General features: G+C 43.7%; 2 protein-coding genes and 1 long non-coding RNA gene across 11 annotated transcripts in view; 2 read left to right on the top strand and 1 right to left on the bottom strand.

The window, feature by feature from the left end:
- LOC120808121 (E3 ubiquitin-protein ligase RNF19A) overlaps window positions 1-4,938 on the top strand; it is a 17,005-nt gene extending 12,067 nt beyond the window's left edge. For 3 of the 8 annotated variants that reach the window (XM_040160761.2, XM_078093243.1, XM_078093244.1), the window contains 4 exons: window positions 240-354; window positions 1,957-2,088; window positions 2,496-2,739; window positions 3,436-4,938. In XM_040160761.2, coding sequence (XP_040016695.2) covers window positions 240-354; window positions 1,957-2,088; window positions 2,496-2,739; window positions 3,436-3,700 — 756 coding nt within the window. In that variant the 3' untranslated portion in view covers window positions 3,701-4,938. The remainder of the gene's footprint in view (window positions 1-239; window positions 355-1,956; window positions 2,089-2,495; window positions 2,740-3,435) is intronic. The other 5 variants (XM_040160763.2, XM_078093247.1, XM_078093246.1 and 2 more) reach the window with 3 other exon arrangements.
- LOC120808117 (uncharacterized) lies at window positions 2,296-6,521 on the bottom strand. Its single transcript, XR_013453371.1, has 2 exons — window positions 6,222-6,521; window positions 2,296-3,846 (listed from the first exon to the last, which is right to left on the bottom strand). It is a non-coding gene; the product is annotated as an uncharacterized LOC120808117 (long non-coding RNA).
- The window catches only part of LOC120808115 (low density lipoprotein receptor adapter protein 1), a 24,740-nt gene continuing 13,118 nt past the window's right edge, over window positions 5,994-17,615 (top strand). The window contains exon 1 of one of the 2 annotated variants that reach the window (XM_040160746.2): window positions 5,994-6,332. In XM_040160746.2, the coding sequence (XP_040016680.1) occupies window positions 6,248-6,332 (85 nt within the window). In that variant the 5' untranslated portion in view covers window positions 5,994-6,247. The remainder of the gene's footprint in view (window positions 6,333-17,615) is intronic. The other variant, XM_040160747.2, reaches the window with a different exon arrangement.

The following is a 17,615-nucleotide window of genomic DNA, read 5'->3' on the forward strand; positions in this document are numbered from 1 at the left end:
CCTACATGCAACTTAAGCGTGCTCTTAGTAGTCATTCATTGTGTCTTTCTTTGTGTTGGAGCTCTGCAATAGCGCGTGCAAGCCCATGCCGCTGGTTTCCTTTACCCTCATGCATGCTGGGCTGCACGTATTAATGGACATGAATAAGTGACGTGAATATGCGGTTGCAGAGAATGAGAACAGCAAGAATCAGATTAGACTTCCATCATCTAATTTGTGTTCTACTTATTGCCTTCTAGGTCCATGGTCGCTGCAAGAAAAACAATATCTCAGGAAGTAAGCACTACTTGACTGTGGCAAGTGGGGTTATGATGTCAGTGTTTGTGTCACCGGTCATAGCGGCTATCACTGTGGGTAAGGAACAAAACAACAACATGGCCACCTTGCATACTGCACACAGCGAAGGGGGATTAAAGTGTAAAAGTGTGAGAGGTCAAATTACCACCATATGCTAAAACTGAGCAGTTTAGGTCAGACACCAATGAGGAAGCAAGTGTTAACCATTTATTTTATTTGAATGATAAAGCTGGAGTTCAAACTCAAAAAAAATACCCACAAGTTTTTGTATGCAAACATACCTCTTTATTTTATTAACGCACTCCTACAGTGCAAAGTAGGATTTTTTTCCTGGTGACAAAATGTCCTGGTGTAATTGTGCGCGTGCACACACACACTTAAACATTCAGGTTCCTTTCGTTTGTACCCACAGGTAGACTTGTTTTGCAGTAGAGGTCGAGGCATTAATCTTCACGCGCAAGATCAACACAGACAGCAAGACAAACACAATAAAAGTACACAAGACCGCATATCAGTAAATTAAAAAACAAACCTGTATCTCTCCTTGTTTTGGCATCCGTGCCCTTACGCCTCAGTCGCATTTTGTTTTCTCTCTCACATCACTGCAATTGTTGTTTTTTGTTTCTCTTATTTTACTCGGACAGACAGACAGCTCCCTGTCTCGTTGTTTCGGTCTTTTGGCTCAAGCATAGAAACGCAGCCCCTCTGTGTGTGGGCTTTCTGGTTGGCAGGCTCATTGCTCATTGCCCTGGTTTCACCCCGTTGCTGAGTCACTCGCTACCCGGTGTTCCCTCTGCGCCAGTGATGTCCCTTTGTTTGGTCGGCGCCGCTTTGTGTTATGAAATTCCTCATCTCAATCACCGGTTGCATAATCACACGGCGGAGGGAGGCTGCTGCTCATTGATTCGTGTGGCTTGTTGAAAGTTCTTTTGTGGCGGTCATCGGGTCGGGAGAAATCGAACTCGGGATTTTCCTACAACCAAACAAATATCCTGTTTTTATGTATAAAATGGACTTCATTTAAATCAAGATTTAAATGAAATTTTAAATTTAGATTTAAATCAAATCACATAGGAGGAAAAAACTGATATGAGATTGATAATCGCACAAATCAAACAAAAACAGAGAGGATATATACAGCAAATAAAAATCTAAATTGCATGCCTGGCTTGAACCCAATTGAAAGATAATTAATTCATAAGCATGAGAGGAAATGGATTCCTGAGAGAAGACATAACTTCCTGCTGCATAAGCAATGGCTCACGTTATTTGAAACAACAGCGGAGCCTCTATACGGAGGCCATGATGCCAAGAAACGATTTATAGATCAGCGTGTTCTGGACACTTTATCTTGCGCTGTGAAAAGAGAAGCAGGGATCCCTCTTGTGTGCATTTGGGGTATTTCAGAAATTGTATCAATTTGAAATGCTGGATTATTTAAGATTGATTATCATGAAAATGCATTTATCAGTCACTATACTATAAAATTAGACTTGGACATTTTTACATCTGCTGCTTTGGTTTTGACCATTTTCTATATTGTGCTTGTAAGGCCCAGTTACATTAACAGCCCTGAAGTGCAATACTATGTTTGCATCATATTCAAATGATAAAAGGTGTTTCTCAATGGTTTTCTTCTACTTTTCTATTTCCCTGCAGGTGTGGGTGTGCCACTAATGCTGACTTATGTGTATGGGGTCGTCCCCATGTCGCTCTGTAGGAACGGTTGGTGTCGACCGCAGAGTGAGCCCCCCGAAACACACAAAATCCAACTGGAGGACTTAGCCAGCTGTGAGTACAGAAATGAAAGCAGTTGTTTGTTCATTTGGGGTCATTGGCTTTTGTGCCGATCGATATTTGAGAAAATGGCTACCGCTAAAACCAGGTCACGGCAGTAAACAGTGCTTAGCATGAGGACTGGAACCAGGTTAAAGAAAGTAGCTCCTAGCGTTTGTTGTGTGTGTTGTGGCTCAAACAAACGAGACACAATGTGTCTCATTATGCTTCAAACGTGCTGGTAGACAGTTTATTTTTTTTACTTTTGGCGGGAAGCAAACCAGCGGTTTCCAGTATTGATGCTTAGCTGAACGAGTCATCTCCTAGATAGAGTTGTTCCTTTTTAAGGATATAATAAGTGAATTGTCATTTTTTTTTCTTCTCCAAAACGCGATCTGATGAAGTTTCAACTTCTCTTATAGATCTTCTATTCTCCCATGTAGTCAGCGACCACTGGACGGGTCAGAACAAATCCACGCCCAGCGACACCAGTGTCCAGGAAGTCCGAGTCAGCGTGCAGGAAGTGGGCGTCCTGCCCAGTACGAGCGCCACGCCCCCTGAGCTGGATAGCTACGAGGAATTGGATGAAGCCACGAAACCCCATGGATACAGCCAATCGGACTGCCAGGTGGTTATTGTGCCTGACCCACAAGCGACACCTTTGAGGTAAAGTTCTTCTCTCTTTTACCCAATAGCTAAGATGGTGAACTCGGTAAACAGTCCAGCTGCTTAGCATGTTAGCATTTAACAAATAAAGTACAGATAGATAGATACTTTATTGATTCCTCAAGAGGGAAATGTTGTTATCACAGCAGCATGTACAGGGAAGAATAGAATAAAAAGATACACATTATATACATTATAATAAGATAAAATATATTAAATTATTAAATTAAATGAACTAAACTGAAACAAAAGAATAACCTTCAAAAAAAGACAATAATAATAATTTGTAAAAGGAGAAGAGGAAGAGCAGCAACATCACAGCAGTACAGGGTTGTTATTGTCATTATTTAGCCTGGGATGATTTATTGTAAAGTGTTATTGCACTGGGCAGGAATGATCTCCTGTATCGGTCCTTGTGACAGCGGAGCCGAAGGAGTCCGTTGGAGAACGTGCTCCGCTGTTCCTGTAGCAGGTGGTGGAGGGGGTGGTCAGGATTATCCAATATGGATAACAGTTTCTTCAGTGACCTCCCCTCCACCACCAAGCTGTCCTGTTTGCCGCCAATGATGGAGCCGGGAGAATTCTTAACAAGTTTGTTAAGTCTGTTGGTGTCACCGGCTCCAATGCTGCTTGAAGACGTTTATGTAATCAGTTGTTGATTTGACTGTTGATGATTATTTGTCTTTCTACTTTCAGGGAAGGGACAAACATTGAGGTCCGTGTGGAAATTGAGACCCATCCCAGAGGCGCCCGGCAGTCCAGCCTCAGTAGCATCCTGTCTAGCCGAAGCTTGTCGGTGGAGTCCCTGGGACACTCGCGGTCCCTGTCCCAAGACTACCTGTGTGCCTCAGAACTGGAGGGAAGACGAGAGGGCGGAGAAGGAGAGGAGCAGGAGGGCAGAGAGAAACCAGGAGGGGACGAAGGGACCGTCCTGCCTGTCTTTGAAATAGAAGGTGTATGAGGTCTTCCAATGCAGGTTTTGTACTTTATGGAAATAAAGAAATCTGTGAGCAGAAATGTCGGTGGATTGAGCTGAAAACCGCTGGCCAAGGTCACCTCCTGCTTCCGAGACAGGCCCTCCCACCAGTTGCCTTCTAGCTCCAGCCTCTGGGGAAGACGCGAGAGAGCAAATTAAAAACCTGTGTTAGTGTGTGTAAGAGACAAACAGCATGAGACTACGAGTTGAGGATTAGAGGGGGACAGACTGGATAGCATCCATCATTTGATCGAAAATGGAAGCGACTGAGAGCATGTTTGTTTTTTTGTTACTATGCTGTCTTTTCTGAAAGAGACTTACAGTACACCCCATCCTTCATAAATCTATTTCATGAGACTCTCTCTTCTGCTAGCTGTACTTCTACACTTCTTTTACTTACCTCACTTCTCCCCTCTCCACATACAAATAAAGAGACACCCACGGGCATGAGTTTCTTTCTCATTGATGTCGGCAAGTAGCTGAATATCACATGCTTCCTGGGCCACGTTGCAGTATTTTTTCCTCTAACGTAAGGAATTTAATTGAAATTCAAAGAATTACCTCCAGCATTTTAAGAAGCATTGGTCGCACCTAAAACGGACAACTTTAAACAGACAATGCATGCCGCACTGTTACTCTTTGGAGATGGCAACTGATCTGAGAACTGTCTCTCTGTAAGTGTAATGGAAGTAAAGTGCTCCTTGGCATTATGGCAGATATTGACTGGATGGCTTTTAAATACCATTCATTTTAACTATTGATCTCAAATCCACAGTCTACCTTGGTAGAAGACAGAAGGGCAATGTCTCGTTTACATTTTAGTGCAGCTTTTAGCCTGCGAGAGGCTATTTCCTCTTGAATGTTCTTAAATTTAAATAGTAGCTGCATGATTCTATTAGTCGCGCCGCATCCAGGATCCCACACACATGTTCACATGCGAAGCAGTCAATGTAGTTTCTGAAATGTGCGCTGTTGAGAGCATTAAATATAAACTAAAGACCCTCTCGAATGATCACAGAGCACCAACATTTTGACAGCAGCATGCTACCTCAGGCTAAACTCTGCAAACCCCCACTAGATGATTCATGAGGAACACACAGCTATACAGGCTCTGCTTAGCTTCCTGAGTGTAAAAATACTTGCGAGGGATGAACTCGGACGTGAAATGATAAACTGTGCTGGGTTGTGGAGAGAAACTCAATAAAAGATTTCACCATGAAAAACAGAAACACAATGCATGTTTTGTGTCCGTCACAAATAGGTTTTTCTTCAGTAGAAGTTCTGGTGGGGAGTTCCCTCGACAATTCATGGGCCGACCATCCAGTTAATTCCCGGAAATGCCACGGATACGGAATGCCAGGAGGGAATTTCTTTCAAATTTGGCACAAAAAGTACATGTGGACTTTGAATTTGTTGTTTTAAGTTATTTTAACTTGTAGGTCAAAGGTCAAGGCCGCTGTGACCTCACTCCTTCCCAATGGCATTTCTCCAAATTTAGCAAACGTTTGTCAAATTTGTCAATTTTGCATAAATATTTAATGGGATAACATGATGAATTTTGGATAAACATGAATGTAAAGTGCAAAGACACTGGTTATACTCTATTGTACATGGTCCTTTTTCAATATTTTTCTGAAGTAAAATGAAAAAAGCAAAGGCTTCAGATATAAAAAATAAAAAAAAATCTTGTGCAAAGTTCTGCTTCACTCGACTGATAATAATGTTGTGACTCCTGGAATCCACCTTGTGACCCCTTGCAGGGGTCCCGGTCCTTTCAAATGGTTTTTGAACCATTATCTTAAGTTACCGGGGTTCCCATAATATATCTTTTTATCGTTTAAAAAAAGAGAAAAGTGTGAATTTGTCAATAACCTACACCTAGTGGTAATGACATCCCCCAATACTGTCACGCGGGTAACAACCACGCTGTAATAACGGTTTGTAATCCAAAGAGGGCGACAACACACCAAAGAAAACTCAAGCATTTCCTGAAACGTTTGCGTTCCAACATCAACAATTCACACATTCACATAGTTTTAAGCATTTAACATGCGGCCGCGCCTGCAAAATGTTCATAAACCAATGAAATCCTTTTCAGACTACATTATATATATATATATATATATATATATATATATATATATATATATATATATATATATATATATATATATATATATATATATATATATATATATTTACTACTACAATGTATCCCATTGTAGTAGTAAACAGCAACAGTACACAGATCATTTCGAGCTCCGCGGGACACGCCCTTAACTTTAGACACGGTGCCGGAGGTGCACGTGCTCGCCCATCAGCTGGCTCTCAGCATCTGTAAGGGCGAAGACAGAGGAGAGGAACTTGCATCACTTAGGCTCCTTCCTCCTTCCTTCTTTTTGCGCATCCTTTCCTACTTTTTGCGCATCCTTTCCTACTTTTGGCGCATCCTCTCCTCCTTACCCTACCCCCTCGGATCCGGATTCGGAGACTGAGGGGAACCCACCTGCCGGAGATCGGACGCACCTCGGGATGGATGCCCTGAAATCCGCCGGCAGAGCGATCATCAAGAGCCCCGGAGTCCCGCGGCACACATGGGGAACTTCCAAGCACGAAAGTGAGTGAGGCGCCGTGTGCGCATCGTAATGTTTGGCTTCTGGTTCCATGTTGTGCACAAAGATCTTGGCGACGCAGCAAAGGCGGTTGGATGGACCAAGAGAGGGTGGAAGAAGGACAACGCGAACCGTTGTGTGTCCGTGCGCGCAGAGCTTTTGTGGGTCTTGTTGTCCTCCGCTGCAGAGCTGCAGGCACCGGGTGGAGGGAGCGGTTCAATTACAGGCTGCAGATCTGTCTGTTTCATTTATTTTATTTGATATTTGTTGGGATCTGGCATTGTGGATGGTCAAGAAATTTGAAAGCAAAGTGACCATTTTTCTCTAAGAAAACAGTAAATGATCAATTCAATAAATCACCGATCAGTTGATAATTAGTTTGATCCTTTGTTGCACTGAAGTTCTAATAATAATAACATTCTGTCTTTAATCCCACAACTCTAATTGCTGAGTTTTAGACTCACTGCATGTTGTTTATTTGTGTGGTTTTAATCACCCAAATAATCAGGCTTTTCACAGAGTCACAATTGTCAAATGTCACAGCTATTCCAAAGAATCCAGAAAGCGTTGCTGTGCAAGGTGGCAGTGTGAAGTGCGTTGAGTGTTGAGTGAATGGTTACACCAACAAAGCTTCTCTCACCATTGACGGGCCGTCTGCAGCTCTGCTGTCTCCCCGATGTGTGAAGTGATGTCTTGAATGATTCCCCCCCTCCCTGCAGCTACAACACGCGTGAGCTTCTCGCTTCCTTAAATGCGAGCATGCTGTTGATTCCTTTTTCTTTTTTCTTCTTGCCTTATTGTGCAGCTTTAATTAGATCCAACGTACAGGGAGATGTGCTTGGTATCTTTATTCTCTATGTTCTACATGCATTATCCAGTGCTGGGTCTCATTGGATTAGGGCTTTAATGAGGCTTTCTCGGTTAAGATGTTAGGCAGCTGATGGACTAAAACTTCTGATGTTGGTTTTGTGCAAACGTTGATGGATGGGAGTTATTAATATTATTTCCCTCGACACCACCATATTCTTCATCATTACCATGGGGATGCAATAATGAATAAGGTTGCAAAGAAACCTTCGACACCTGACACTAGAAGACAATGTCAGCGTCACATTATTAGGAGGAGCCTGTGCATTGTGCCCCCCCCCCCCCCCCCCCCCCCCCCTCTTCTTATTGTTTTCGTCAGACGGAGTGACGGGAGAAAAATACCAAATGATCTGGTTGGCTCCACAATACAGTTTGCAATTCAGCGCCTGATGACACAAACAGTTTCCACCAGAGGAATCAGGCCTGAGAAATAAAACACAGCACTCACGAACGTCACAGGCGGACAGACAGGCTGACAGGGAGCCGCTTAGCGGGTCATTTGGAGAGAGAGCACGGATGTCTGTGTACCAGCGTGTGGAAGATGCGTCAAATCTGCCTGTCGGAATGCCAATGAGGCGACATTGCAGCTGCCTGGCACGTTCACGCAAATTAGGTGTGATTAAAGTTGTGGGGGGGGGGGGGGGGGGGGGGGGGGCGGAGAGATTCATTATTTGCATCCTGTCTATGGTTGAGAGGACCGGTCACCTTTGTTTAAATAACCAGGTAATGAGAATATGCAGCTCATCTGTGGATTGCCAAGTTGTTTGACCGGAAAAGGGTGTGGAGACACAATGTACTCGCTAAGACATGTGATTGAATATAAATATCACAATGCATTTGAACTTCCATCAGTTTCTGTTGAAAGTTCACGTGGCAAAGCATCAATGCATGTGCTTCATTTTAAATGACCCCCGTCAAAGTGAGTGCACTTGGTTGAATGATGATGACTTGGGTATTGTATTTCTAGTGGGGCAGAGGCACTCTAAAGTCATGCAGGAGGCTTTTACTAAATATAGTGCCATGAATAATTCTGTTGCCACATGACCTTTCTGCCAGACGCCACTGGGAGGTCAGACTCCGGCGTAACGGATGTGCCTCGAAATCCCCATTTCAGATTTGCATCCCATTAGGTTAATGGACATTTTACATGTCGGTTTAATGTCTGAACGAGCACAGTGTTTTAATGTTAAAGCCACGACAACAATCTGACTCGGTGGGACCATGTGATGCATCCGAAACAGCACAGGACTGAATTAAATGCAGTAAGGTTAACTCAAAGGCTGCAACAGCGGGGTAAAAACTAATATTCAGATCAGCAGCCCCACCCTACAGACTTTCATTCTGCGACTGGATTTAAGGAAATATGAGTATCCAGCAAATGCCTCACAGACATTGTGGTAGCGAATGGATATTAAAGCCTGGGATTAAATAGTCTCACAGCTTTCTCTCTTTTTGTCAGGGTCCTGCAAGTGTCTATAAGGATCATTTATGTAACAGCCACATATATCTGAATGACCAAAACTCATCAGTATAACATCTAGGTTTGAAGCCAGCAATAGTATATTGTGTCTGGAGAGGGACGGTTGAAATGTCGCTCTGAAGCACTTTACTGTCACCAGGGACGTGGCATTTCTAAGTGTGCCTTTTAAACCCCCGCGTTCTGCTGTCAGTGTGGAATTCGGACAAACCATCGGCACCTTTTGAGAACTATTGCCTCTGTATGTGCGTGTCATGAGAAAAAAGAAGAGCACACAATGGCATAATGGTTACGCTGGCCCAAAAGTTAAACCAGCCACGTGAACAACAAGTGAAAAAACAAATTATATTGTCCCTCCACCTCACTCACATTAAGAGATCATGGACATGCATGAAGCCTTCGGTTCTTCAGCCAACAGGAAACCGACGCGTGCCGCACTTCCCCTTCGCCCCTCGTGGCCTTCTGTTGTCATCTGCTGAGGTCAAAGCCACTGGCAGGAAGGGACGGGGGGAGGGAGGGAGGGGGGGGGGGTCACGGCATGTGCCCGAAGTACAAGCCTTCCCTTCTGATCACATCATGTAACAGAAGAGCGGACCTTTCTGTATCTCAGGGTACACACACACACACACACACACACACACACACACACACACACATTTGCCCTTGGCACCAAGGAGGTCTGTGCTGTACAGTCAGTTTTAAAATCTTGTAGTTTTGACAGACAGAGTGGGAGTAAGGCGGTTTCCTCGGGTCTACGGTTGGTTCTGTCAGTGTTGTAAATATCAAAGCTTCCTCCTGCGTTACAGCTTTATTTCTACTTGGAAAACAAGTAGGTTTCTTCAAGTCCTTGAATACATATTTCAAGTTTTATTGCTGAGAAGAAATTGTCAGAATATGCATTTTCGGTCCAAAGAAAAGAGCTTCATCTGAAATGAGTGGACTCGACTTTGACCGTCTGGAAACCAGCGGCCTTCGGTTGCGTTGCAGCTCGGCAGGGGCCCGACTGAGGGACGTCAGCGGTGTCAGTTAGCGCGGCCCCTCGAGGGGCAATTATCTCTCGGAGGCTCGTTAGGACTCAGTGACTGGTGAGTCAGGAGGCAGAGCAGAAGCGATGGGGAATGGTGGGAACATACACGGCCGTGATGGAGGGAATGTCAGCAGCGCATTAGGAGCGGGAGGGATGAATGTCGGGGGTTTGTGTTGGAGCAAATTACAGCGGATGCCTTTTCTTTTAATGTGATTTTAAAAAGCCAAGGGGAGAGCTCAGTTATTATCTGTTTGTCTCTGGGAGACACACATTTCTCAGGGGGATGCAACCAACAATTACTCGTATTATTCGTTGACCTTGGTTTTGTCCGACCAATGTTCCAAAGCACATTATTCCAGAGACATTTGAGAATCTGTCCACTGTTATTTTCCCAGATAGAAGATTATCTTTAATTCTTTGTCAACTAATCAATCACTCAACTAATTATTCCAGCTATACTTGCATTAACCACTAAGGATGAAAAATAAGGCTCTGTGTGAGTTTTCACCAAAAGAGAAAAAAAACATTGCTATATAAAAGTTTACAGTGGGATTCATTTGCATGTCTTTGCATTTCCTGAATGCTATGCTTTTAGTGGCTATGTCCTGGATTTATTCGGCATCAGGTCTACAGGAAAGGATTTGCATACAGCACATGACCCTTTACAGCAACGTTCTATTTACTGTACAAGCAGAAAATAAACCAACAGCAGAAAAACAAAAGAATAAGAAACGTCCATCAGAGCTTTTACAGTGTTTCCAGTTCAACGGATTCAATCTGTGCTTCAGTGCATCTGTTGATGATTTGAGGGAGCGGACTTCCCACCTATACGCTGCATAATTCATGCCTGCTGCACACTCATCAGTCTCAGACTGAGGATGGATCAGACGGCCGAGGCCTGCTAATGGCTTTCCATGCAGCCGCCTTTGAAATAAAAAATCAATTTAGCAGGTTATCGTTGAGGATTTAAGTTATTTAAACTCATTCTGTATTCGTCACGGTCTTCGGGAGTCATGACTCTGATCGCTCACCATTATCATTAGATAAAGAAGTACTTCTCTCTCTTTCACATGTAAGGCAAAAAGACTCCATTTTATTTAGTTATATGACTAATAGCGGCAATTATTTGGTGTGAGTGCATGACCTTTTTGACTGTCTTTTCTTGGCTTGGAAGAGAACTGCGGGAGCTAAATCCCCCCTCCCTCCCCCTCCTCACCCCACCAGTGTGATTAGTTGGATTATTGTCAAAAGCACAGCTACCTCAGTGACAGTTGAGCCCAGAATTTCTGCTTCCCAGGGGACTATTTTTCCCCCCACTTGGTTTTCACATTTCTGTGAATCTTTGTAGTCTTTCTTCATTAATACCTCTTATGTGTCTGTGACGTTATCGAAAAACATTACGCTCTTCTGCTACCGGAGCAATGTGGGAGTGTCTGCCTTCCCACAGCTATCACATCCATTCTTTAAACATTCCGTCTGAACATTCCCGTCCCCCTTAAGGATGAACGTAATAACGCTACTGAGACCCTGACGTCTTATTCCACCATTTTGCTTTTAAATGGAAAATATAGTAATACTCTAAACTAATAAGCATTTCTGCTTAAACTCAACATTAGCATTGCCATTTGGGGTCATAACAGCACACAGATGTTGGCATTGTTGTGCTCAGAATGCTGTTTAACGTGACACTGGGTTGACACGTTCCTCTACCACACGTGCCTCCTCCTGTTTAAATCCTGCAGCCGCTTAGGGTATTTAAAAAAAATGTAATAATGTCTCATTCTTTTTCTGTCCCGTCTGCGTTTAATCAAAGCTTAGTGGGAGTCCTTCTGAGCTTTATTCCGCAAGTATCACATCTGTATTAATGCCTTAAATCCCCAACGTGCCAAGGGGAGTCACCTTAATTCTTCCTCGTGGTTTAAGGATGACAGGACGGATCCAACGAGATCATGGATGGATGGATCGTGTGTACTTTGTTTTTTTTCAAAATGTGTATTTTTGTCCTCCACGCTTGTGCCTCTTACATTTGAGGCTGCGAGTAAATTTCCTTCACTGTTGCACTCCACAAATATTGATTTTTAAAAGCCTCGGCCTCATGTTATTAAAAACTGCTCAACATCATATTCGTTATTGATTTTCTGCATGAGACCCTTGAAAGTAGACTTATGGCAAATGTATAAGATGTTGTCAAGGCCCCGAGTGCATATATACATAATATGCTGTTAAAGGTTACGTTTGCTAACTCATCTGTTTTTCTTTTGTAGGGAAGAAAATGTTTCTTTCACGTAACCGGTTTAACATTGACAGCGGTGCGCAACTTTCACTGCTGCAGTCCAAACAGATTAGGAAGCAGCAAGCAACAAGCTCCTTGTTTCAACTCCATCAACACAAACCTGTAAAAATCCGGTGCTTTTTGCTTTATGCAGCTCGTTGTTATTCTGCTCTCTGCAGTCCCTCCAGAGTATTTTCGGCACCAACAAGGTTCACCGGCTTGGAGTAAAGTGAATTATGCAACACACAGAAACTGAGACCCTATCTCAGGAGAGCTGCTGCAACCGCACACACACACACACACACACACACACACACACACACACACACACACACACACACACACACACACACACACACACACACACAGCTTCCTGTTCAGTATGTCGAGCCAAGTCCGGACACCTGAGTCCTCTTCCTGTTCGACTTCTGTCGCCCTTAAAGTGGGTTATGCTGTCACTCTATTGGAGTCTTTCCGTGCATGTTTTCTGTTGTCATTCTGTGTGTGTGTGTGTGTGTGTGTTTGTGTTGCAAAGAGAGAGCGAGAGAGATGAAGTACTGCACCTGTGTGTGTGTGTGTGTGTGTGTGTGTGTGCGTTTGGGCCTTTCAGCTGAAACTGCTTCTCCACTGGAGAGCTAAATCCCATCTCCGTGTTCTGTTCCTCTGAAAAATTCAAACTCCCTTCAACAATTTTGAGATATTATGCCCCCATCCGAGAGCCGAGGTTCCCACTCCTAAATATAACTCTGTACCACCAAGTGAAAATGGAAGACTTCTGTAGTGCTGTATTGACACACGATGTATTAAAAACACTTTTACCTTTTTGTGCATGTTCTTTTTTGCTATGCTTTCATGTACTAATTTACATTTTCTAGCCATGAAGGCGACGTCAGTCTTTTGGGTCTGTCCGTCCACCAAGTTGGTCCAGACAGAATATCTCATTAACTAGTAAATTGCAATGTTTAGAGACGACCTAACCGATTCTAATGGACCTTTTTAAGCAAAGCCAAAAATACACAAAGAAAATGTCTATATGTGTTCGTTTGAATGGGCAATATCCAAACCCTACTGCACAGCTCAAACACTCCCATCAATTACCCCCCTACGCCCCCCTTGGTACCCCGGGAGGTATCTGTCTGTGTCGGACCAGCATCCATCACTCAGGACGGGTCTAAAGCGATCTACCGCATTCGAGAGGCCGCATGTGCAGAGTCCTCTCCTCCTCGTCTGGGAAAGAGGAGAGGAAGTGAGATTAGCAGCTCTCCAAGGTGACTTGTTTGCCGTCGCTGTGATAATGGATTGGAAAGCTAATGATTGCAAAGGCTAAGTGGTGTTTTCTAGCGCTCGGCTTGAGATCAACACTGGGAAAATCTTGGAGTTTAGTTTTTTTAATTTAAAACAAAATATTGAATACAAACCTGTTTTTCCATGAAAGGAGGTCGGTCACGGGAGCTTTTTACAGTTGATGAAGAAGTCAAAATGGGAGCCGGCATCCTCCAGGGGGGAAAAAGATCTGTATCAGCAAAGAAAGAATCGTTCCTTGTTTGAATTGCTAATGAAAACAATCCTCCAACGGTTCTGAGCAATTATGCTTTATGAATAAATGGCCGTGAGGAAAGATTTCCTTTAGTAACTGTGTTGTTAATGTGGTTATGTTATTTTTGCATAATGTCTGCTCTTTCTCTTGTGATCTTGCACTGTACTGAACAATAGCTCATAATTTAGATATGACCCATTTTTCTTGCCATACAGGACATGAGAATTGATATATTTTCTCAGTGGTTCAGGGTGTAAAAATTCCATTTCTACTTTTGGAGACTTCTTTGGAAATGTGGAATGTGCATTAATTCCTTTGGGAGAAAATTGATCCCGGTTGTTCGTTTTTAAACAATGGGCCCCTTTTGTATTCCTGTTGCAGTGTTTTTTTTGTAGCCGCTGCTGCCAGGAAGTAAACCTGGACCAAAGCTGTTGCCTTAGCAACGAAATGGCATTAGGAAAGATCCACATGGACATCTCAGAAGGATTGATTTAACAGAGAGCAGCACAGTAAAAGCTTTGTCACACAATACAAAATGGTTCAAGGTGCTTTCAATGGACATTTCCTCTGATGTCATCTCCCCTAAAATACCTTTTAGTCAATAATAAACTATAACTGTCAGGCGATTGTCTGTGTGACAAACTATCTCTCCTCTGGCAATGTTGTTTGATTAATTGGCTGCACACAAATACACTTTTAAATGACGCCACACAGGGTTTTCTGAATAAAGCCATTATTTATTATGGGGCTGCTTGATTGGGAATAGGTTTGGGAGGGTGGAGGAGGGACTGGGATCCAAGGAGCCCCTCGGGAGAAGCCCCTCGGGTCCCGGAGACGCAGGTCATCAGGTGCAGAAGAATAAGAGAGTCGCTCGCCAGGGAATCATAACCCGGTTTCATATTCAGACTAACCTTGTTAGTCCACACGGGGCAATTTGTTTGGACCCGTACTCAGCATATGAGGAAATGGCCACGGTTGAAATAAGAAAAGAAACAATACCAGAATTTATGTAATATTTAAAAAATAACACCATTTTACCATGATGAGAATGAGACATAATAGTGAAGTCAAAGAAAATAAAAAATGAAGTCAGTTTCTCTGGACCAGGGGGCTACAACTTCTGAAATTGGAGTGAAGGAAACGAGTGTTCTCTCCTTCTGAGGACCAAACTCGATTGTTTGAGTAAATAAGATAAGCCTCTCAGCGCTGTTTGAGATCCTCGGTTTGATCCGGTCTAATTAAAAGATACAACGATCCTGAGGAGGACAGTTCCTGATCTCTTGGTGGAAGCCAGGAAGACATTAAAGACATTAGGGAAACGTCTTTCATCAAGTTGTGCTTTGTGTTTTTAACTATACTTAATAACTCAATATCATATCGTGTCACAGCATCCAAGCTGAAGTAAACACTCATTAAGGAACAAGGCATCAAAATATTTGTGGTTCCTCCTCCTCCCCTGAAGAGCAACGATCAAATGATTTCCAACTGTTTAATACTAATGATGTAGAAAAATAGACCATGTAATAAAATAATCAATTTTTTGATCGTATTTGACTTCCACTGATTTCATTTGACTTTTCTGAGTTGCTGTAGAAGAAGGAGGTCGAAGGATATGGAGTTAGAAGACAGCACCTCATCTGTTAGTCACACCGTAAGTGTAGCTGAACCCTTTATCACACTGGATTCATAATTATTATAATATTTATAATATCTAATTTCCTATTCGGGAGTTTGATGTAGTGCTCCAGTTTGAAGCGGGCGGTAACTCCACCCTTTTCAGATGTCGTTCGTGCACCTCCTTTGATGCTTTGCCAATGGCTTTAGTAATGTAATGTGCAGGTACCACCTCCACCTGCTGCTGGGCTGTTAGTGGTACGATCAGTGGTTGCCTAGCAACATAAGCTGTTCGATCCATCTCCATTCCCAAGCCCCCCCCCCCCCCCCCCCCCTTTAAAGATGGTCTCTTATATGTGAACAGGGGGACTTTTTTTATGTGTGGGTTCCATTGGAGGAAGTGGATAATGAGATGCAGTAGGTCAAATAGGTGTTGAGGGATAGAATTAAGAAAATGGTGAGAAGAAGAGTCTGAAAGCTTTACTCGGTTCCCCCTCAAGACAGTATGAGGAACCAGTTAAACACACACACACACACACACACACACCCTCTCAGCCCACCATCTTCCCTGAATGTTCGGCCTATTTTCCTGTCAAGGTGGTGTCCTAGATTCAAAGTTCTATCGGATGAGTAAAACAGGAAGGCAAAGAAATGATATTCTAATGATGTGGAGGATGGAGGTGTCACTTGGGTCTCAAAAGTTTCCCTTCTCACACACTTGTGTTGTACTTATTCCATTGGATTTGAACCAGGATGCTGTGACGGGAATGGCCTACTTCCTGAAAACAGAGAATGCTTGTTTTTATTTTATCAATCAGCACAATCTTATTCCAACAGCTTTCGCTTTACAGCAAATGGCCGTGGTCGGATTGGACTGATTGTTCGGCCCCCGGAAAAGTGCTGCTTGCAGCGCTATCGAGAACCGCTCGTTGCTTCGTCCGGCCAAAGTAAAAGAGAGTTAGACTCAGGTGCCGCGGTGACCTGAACAGAACGCTGTTGTTGAAGTGGATCGGATGGACGGCCATTGAGTTATGCAAAGGATGTACTCTCACACAGACGGATTCCTTGCATTAAAGTCAAATAACGGTATCTGTTGCAGTCTGTGTGCCCCCCCCGGCCTGCAAGCACGTTCGCCCCTCTCATGCCGTGTCGTGCCTGTGTGCGTATCTGTGCGCTTCTGTTTTTAATTAACCGCCAGTGTGTTCAACCAGAGCAGAATTCACACATTCAATTACGAAGTGTTCAAGCTAGAAACAGCTGGGGGGGGGGGGGGGTGTCACAGGATGCTGCTGAGGCCGCGCAGGGCGCGTGGCGCCTATCACACCGCGGCAGTCACATCACTCGCTACGAAACTGTTCATTCTGAATGTTTTCTCACAGCGTTCAGTATCTCCCGGCGATGCAATTCCAAATGCTGTGTCTTCGAATGCGCCTTCATTGTGGTGCACTGATTCCTGTAGCGCGTGTCCCTACTGTGAGGCTTTTTGAGCGAACATAATGGATTCAGCGCACTTGCTGCAACAGCCTGTGTGTGAAAGTGCTGCTGCTTCTCCCTCCCCAATCTCGTTTCGTGATCTTTTAATCTAGAGCATCTAGACACACTCTTAGCACGGTAGCACACAGATGACAAATGTACCATAGAGAACAATAAAAGTTGAAATTGCACATATTCAGCCCCTCCCCTCCCCCAGTATTTTCCTAAACATGTTAAAATCCAATTAGCCTCCCTCTGCCTGCGCCTGTCACTCTTATCGGCGGTCCCTCTGTATACGCAGGATTTATTAAAAATTGAACGCTTCTCTTTTAGGGGGATGATATATTGGAAACCCTGCAGCACCAACATGAAGTTCCTTAATATTTAATGCTTGTAGCTTTGCCGAAGACACAACATGGACTCTGGCACTTGAGCATTGTGTTGATGTGACAACACAAGCATGCAATACATCTCGCTGTATCCAATCTTTGGCCGACCCCAAAATATATACTGAAAGAAAGATCAAGTTGAGGCATCTTTTAATCTTTTACGTTTTTGGAAGTGATACTTGGTATTTAAGCCTGCAAGGTGATGCTTCTGATGCACGCTTCTTCTGATTGAATCTTAATCACCATCTGTTTGTGTTTTCCGCATTGCGGATATCAGAGGGCCGTAACTGAACCCCCCCAACTGACCGTGACCTCTGAGCTCCTGTGCGGAGGGGAAAGCGACAGGATGAATTCCTCCCTCACGGATCCTTAGCGCGTTGAAGAGCATCGTGAATCCACAGCGAGTGTGAACATTCAGGCTCACAACCATAAATTGCTTTTTAAATGTCCCAGTGCCAATTAGACGAAATACGATCTTTTCAATCACTACAGACCCTCTCACCCAGAAACGCTCGAAAAGCAGCCAACCAGCCATGCTGCCCGCCATCAAAGCCATGCTGTTTAATACATGTTAATGAAATGTGCTCTCTGGTTTTGAAGCAGCCCCCCCATTGTACGATTGAAGATTAGTT

Source organism: Gasterosteus aculeatus, chromosome 18 (genome assembly GCF_964276395.1).
Source record: "Gasterosteus aculeatus chromosome 18, fGasAcu3.hap1.1, whole genome shotgun sequence".
NCBI classification, from domain to species: Eukaryota; Metazoa; Chordata; class Actinopteri; order Perciformes; family Gasterosteidae; genus Gasterosteus; species Gasterosteus aculeatus.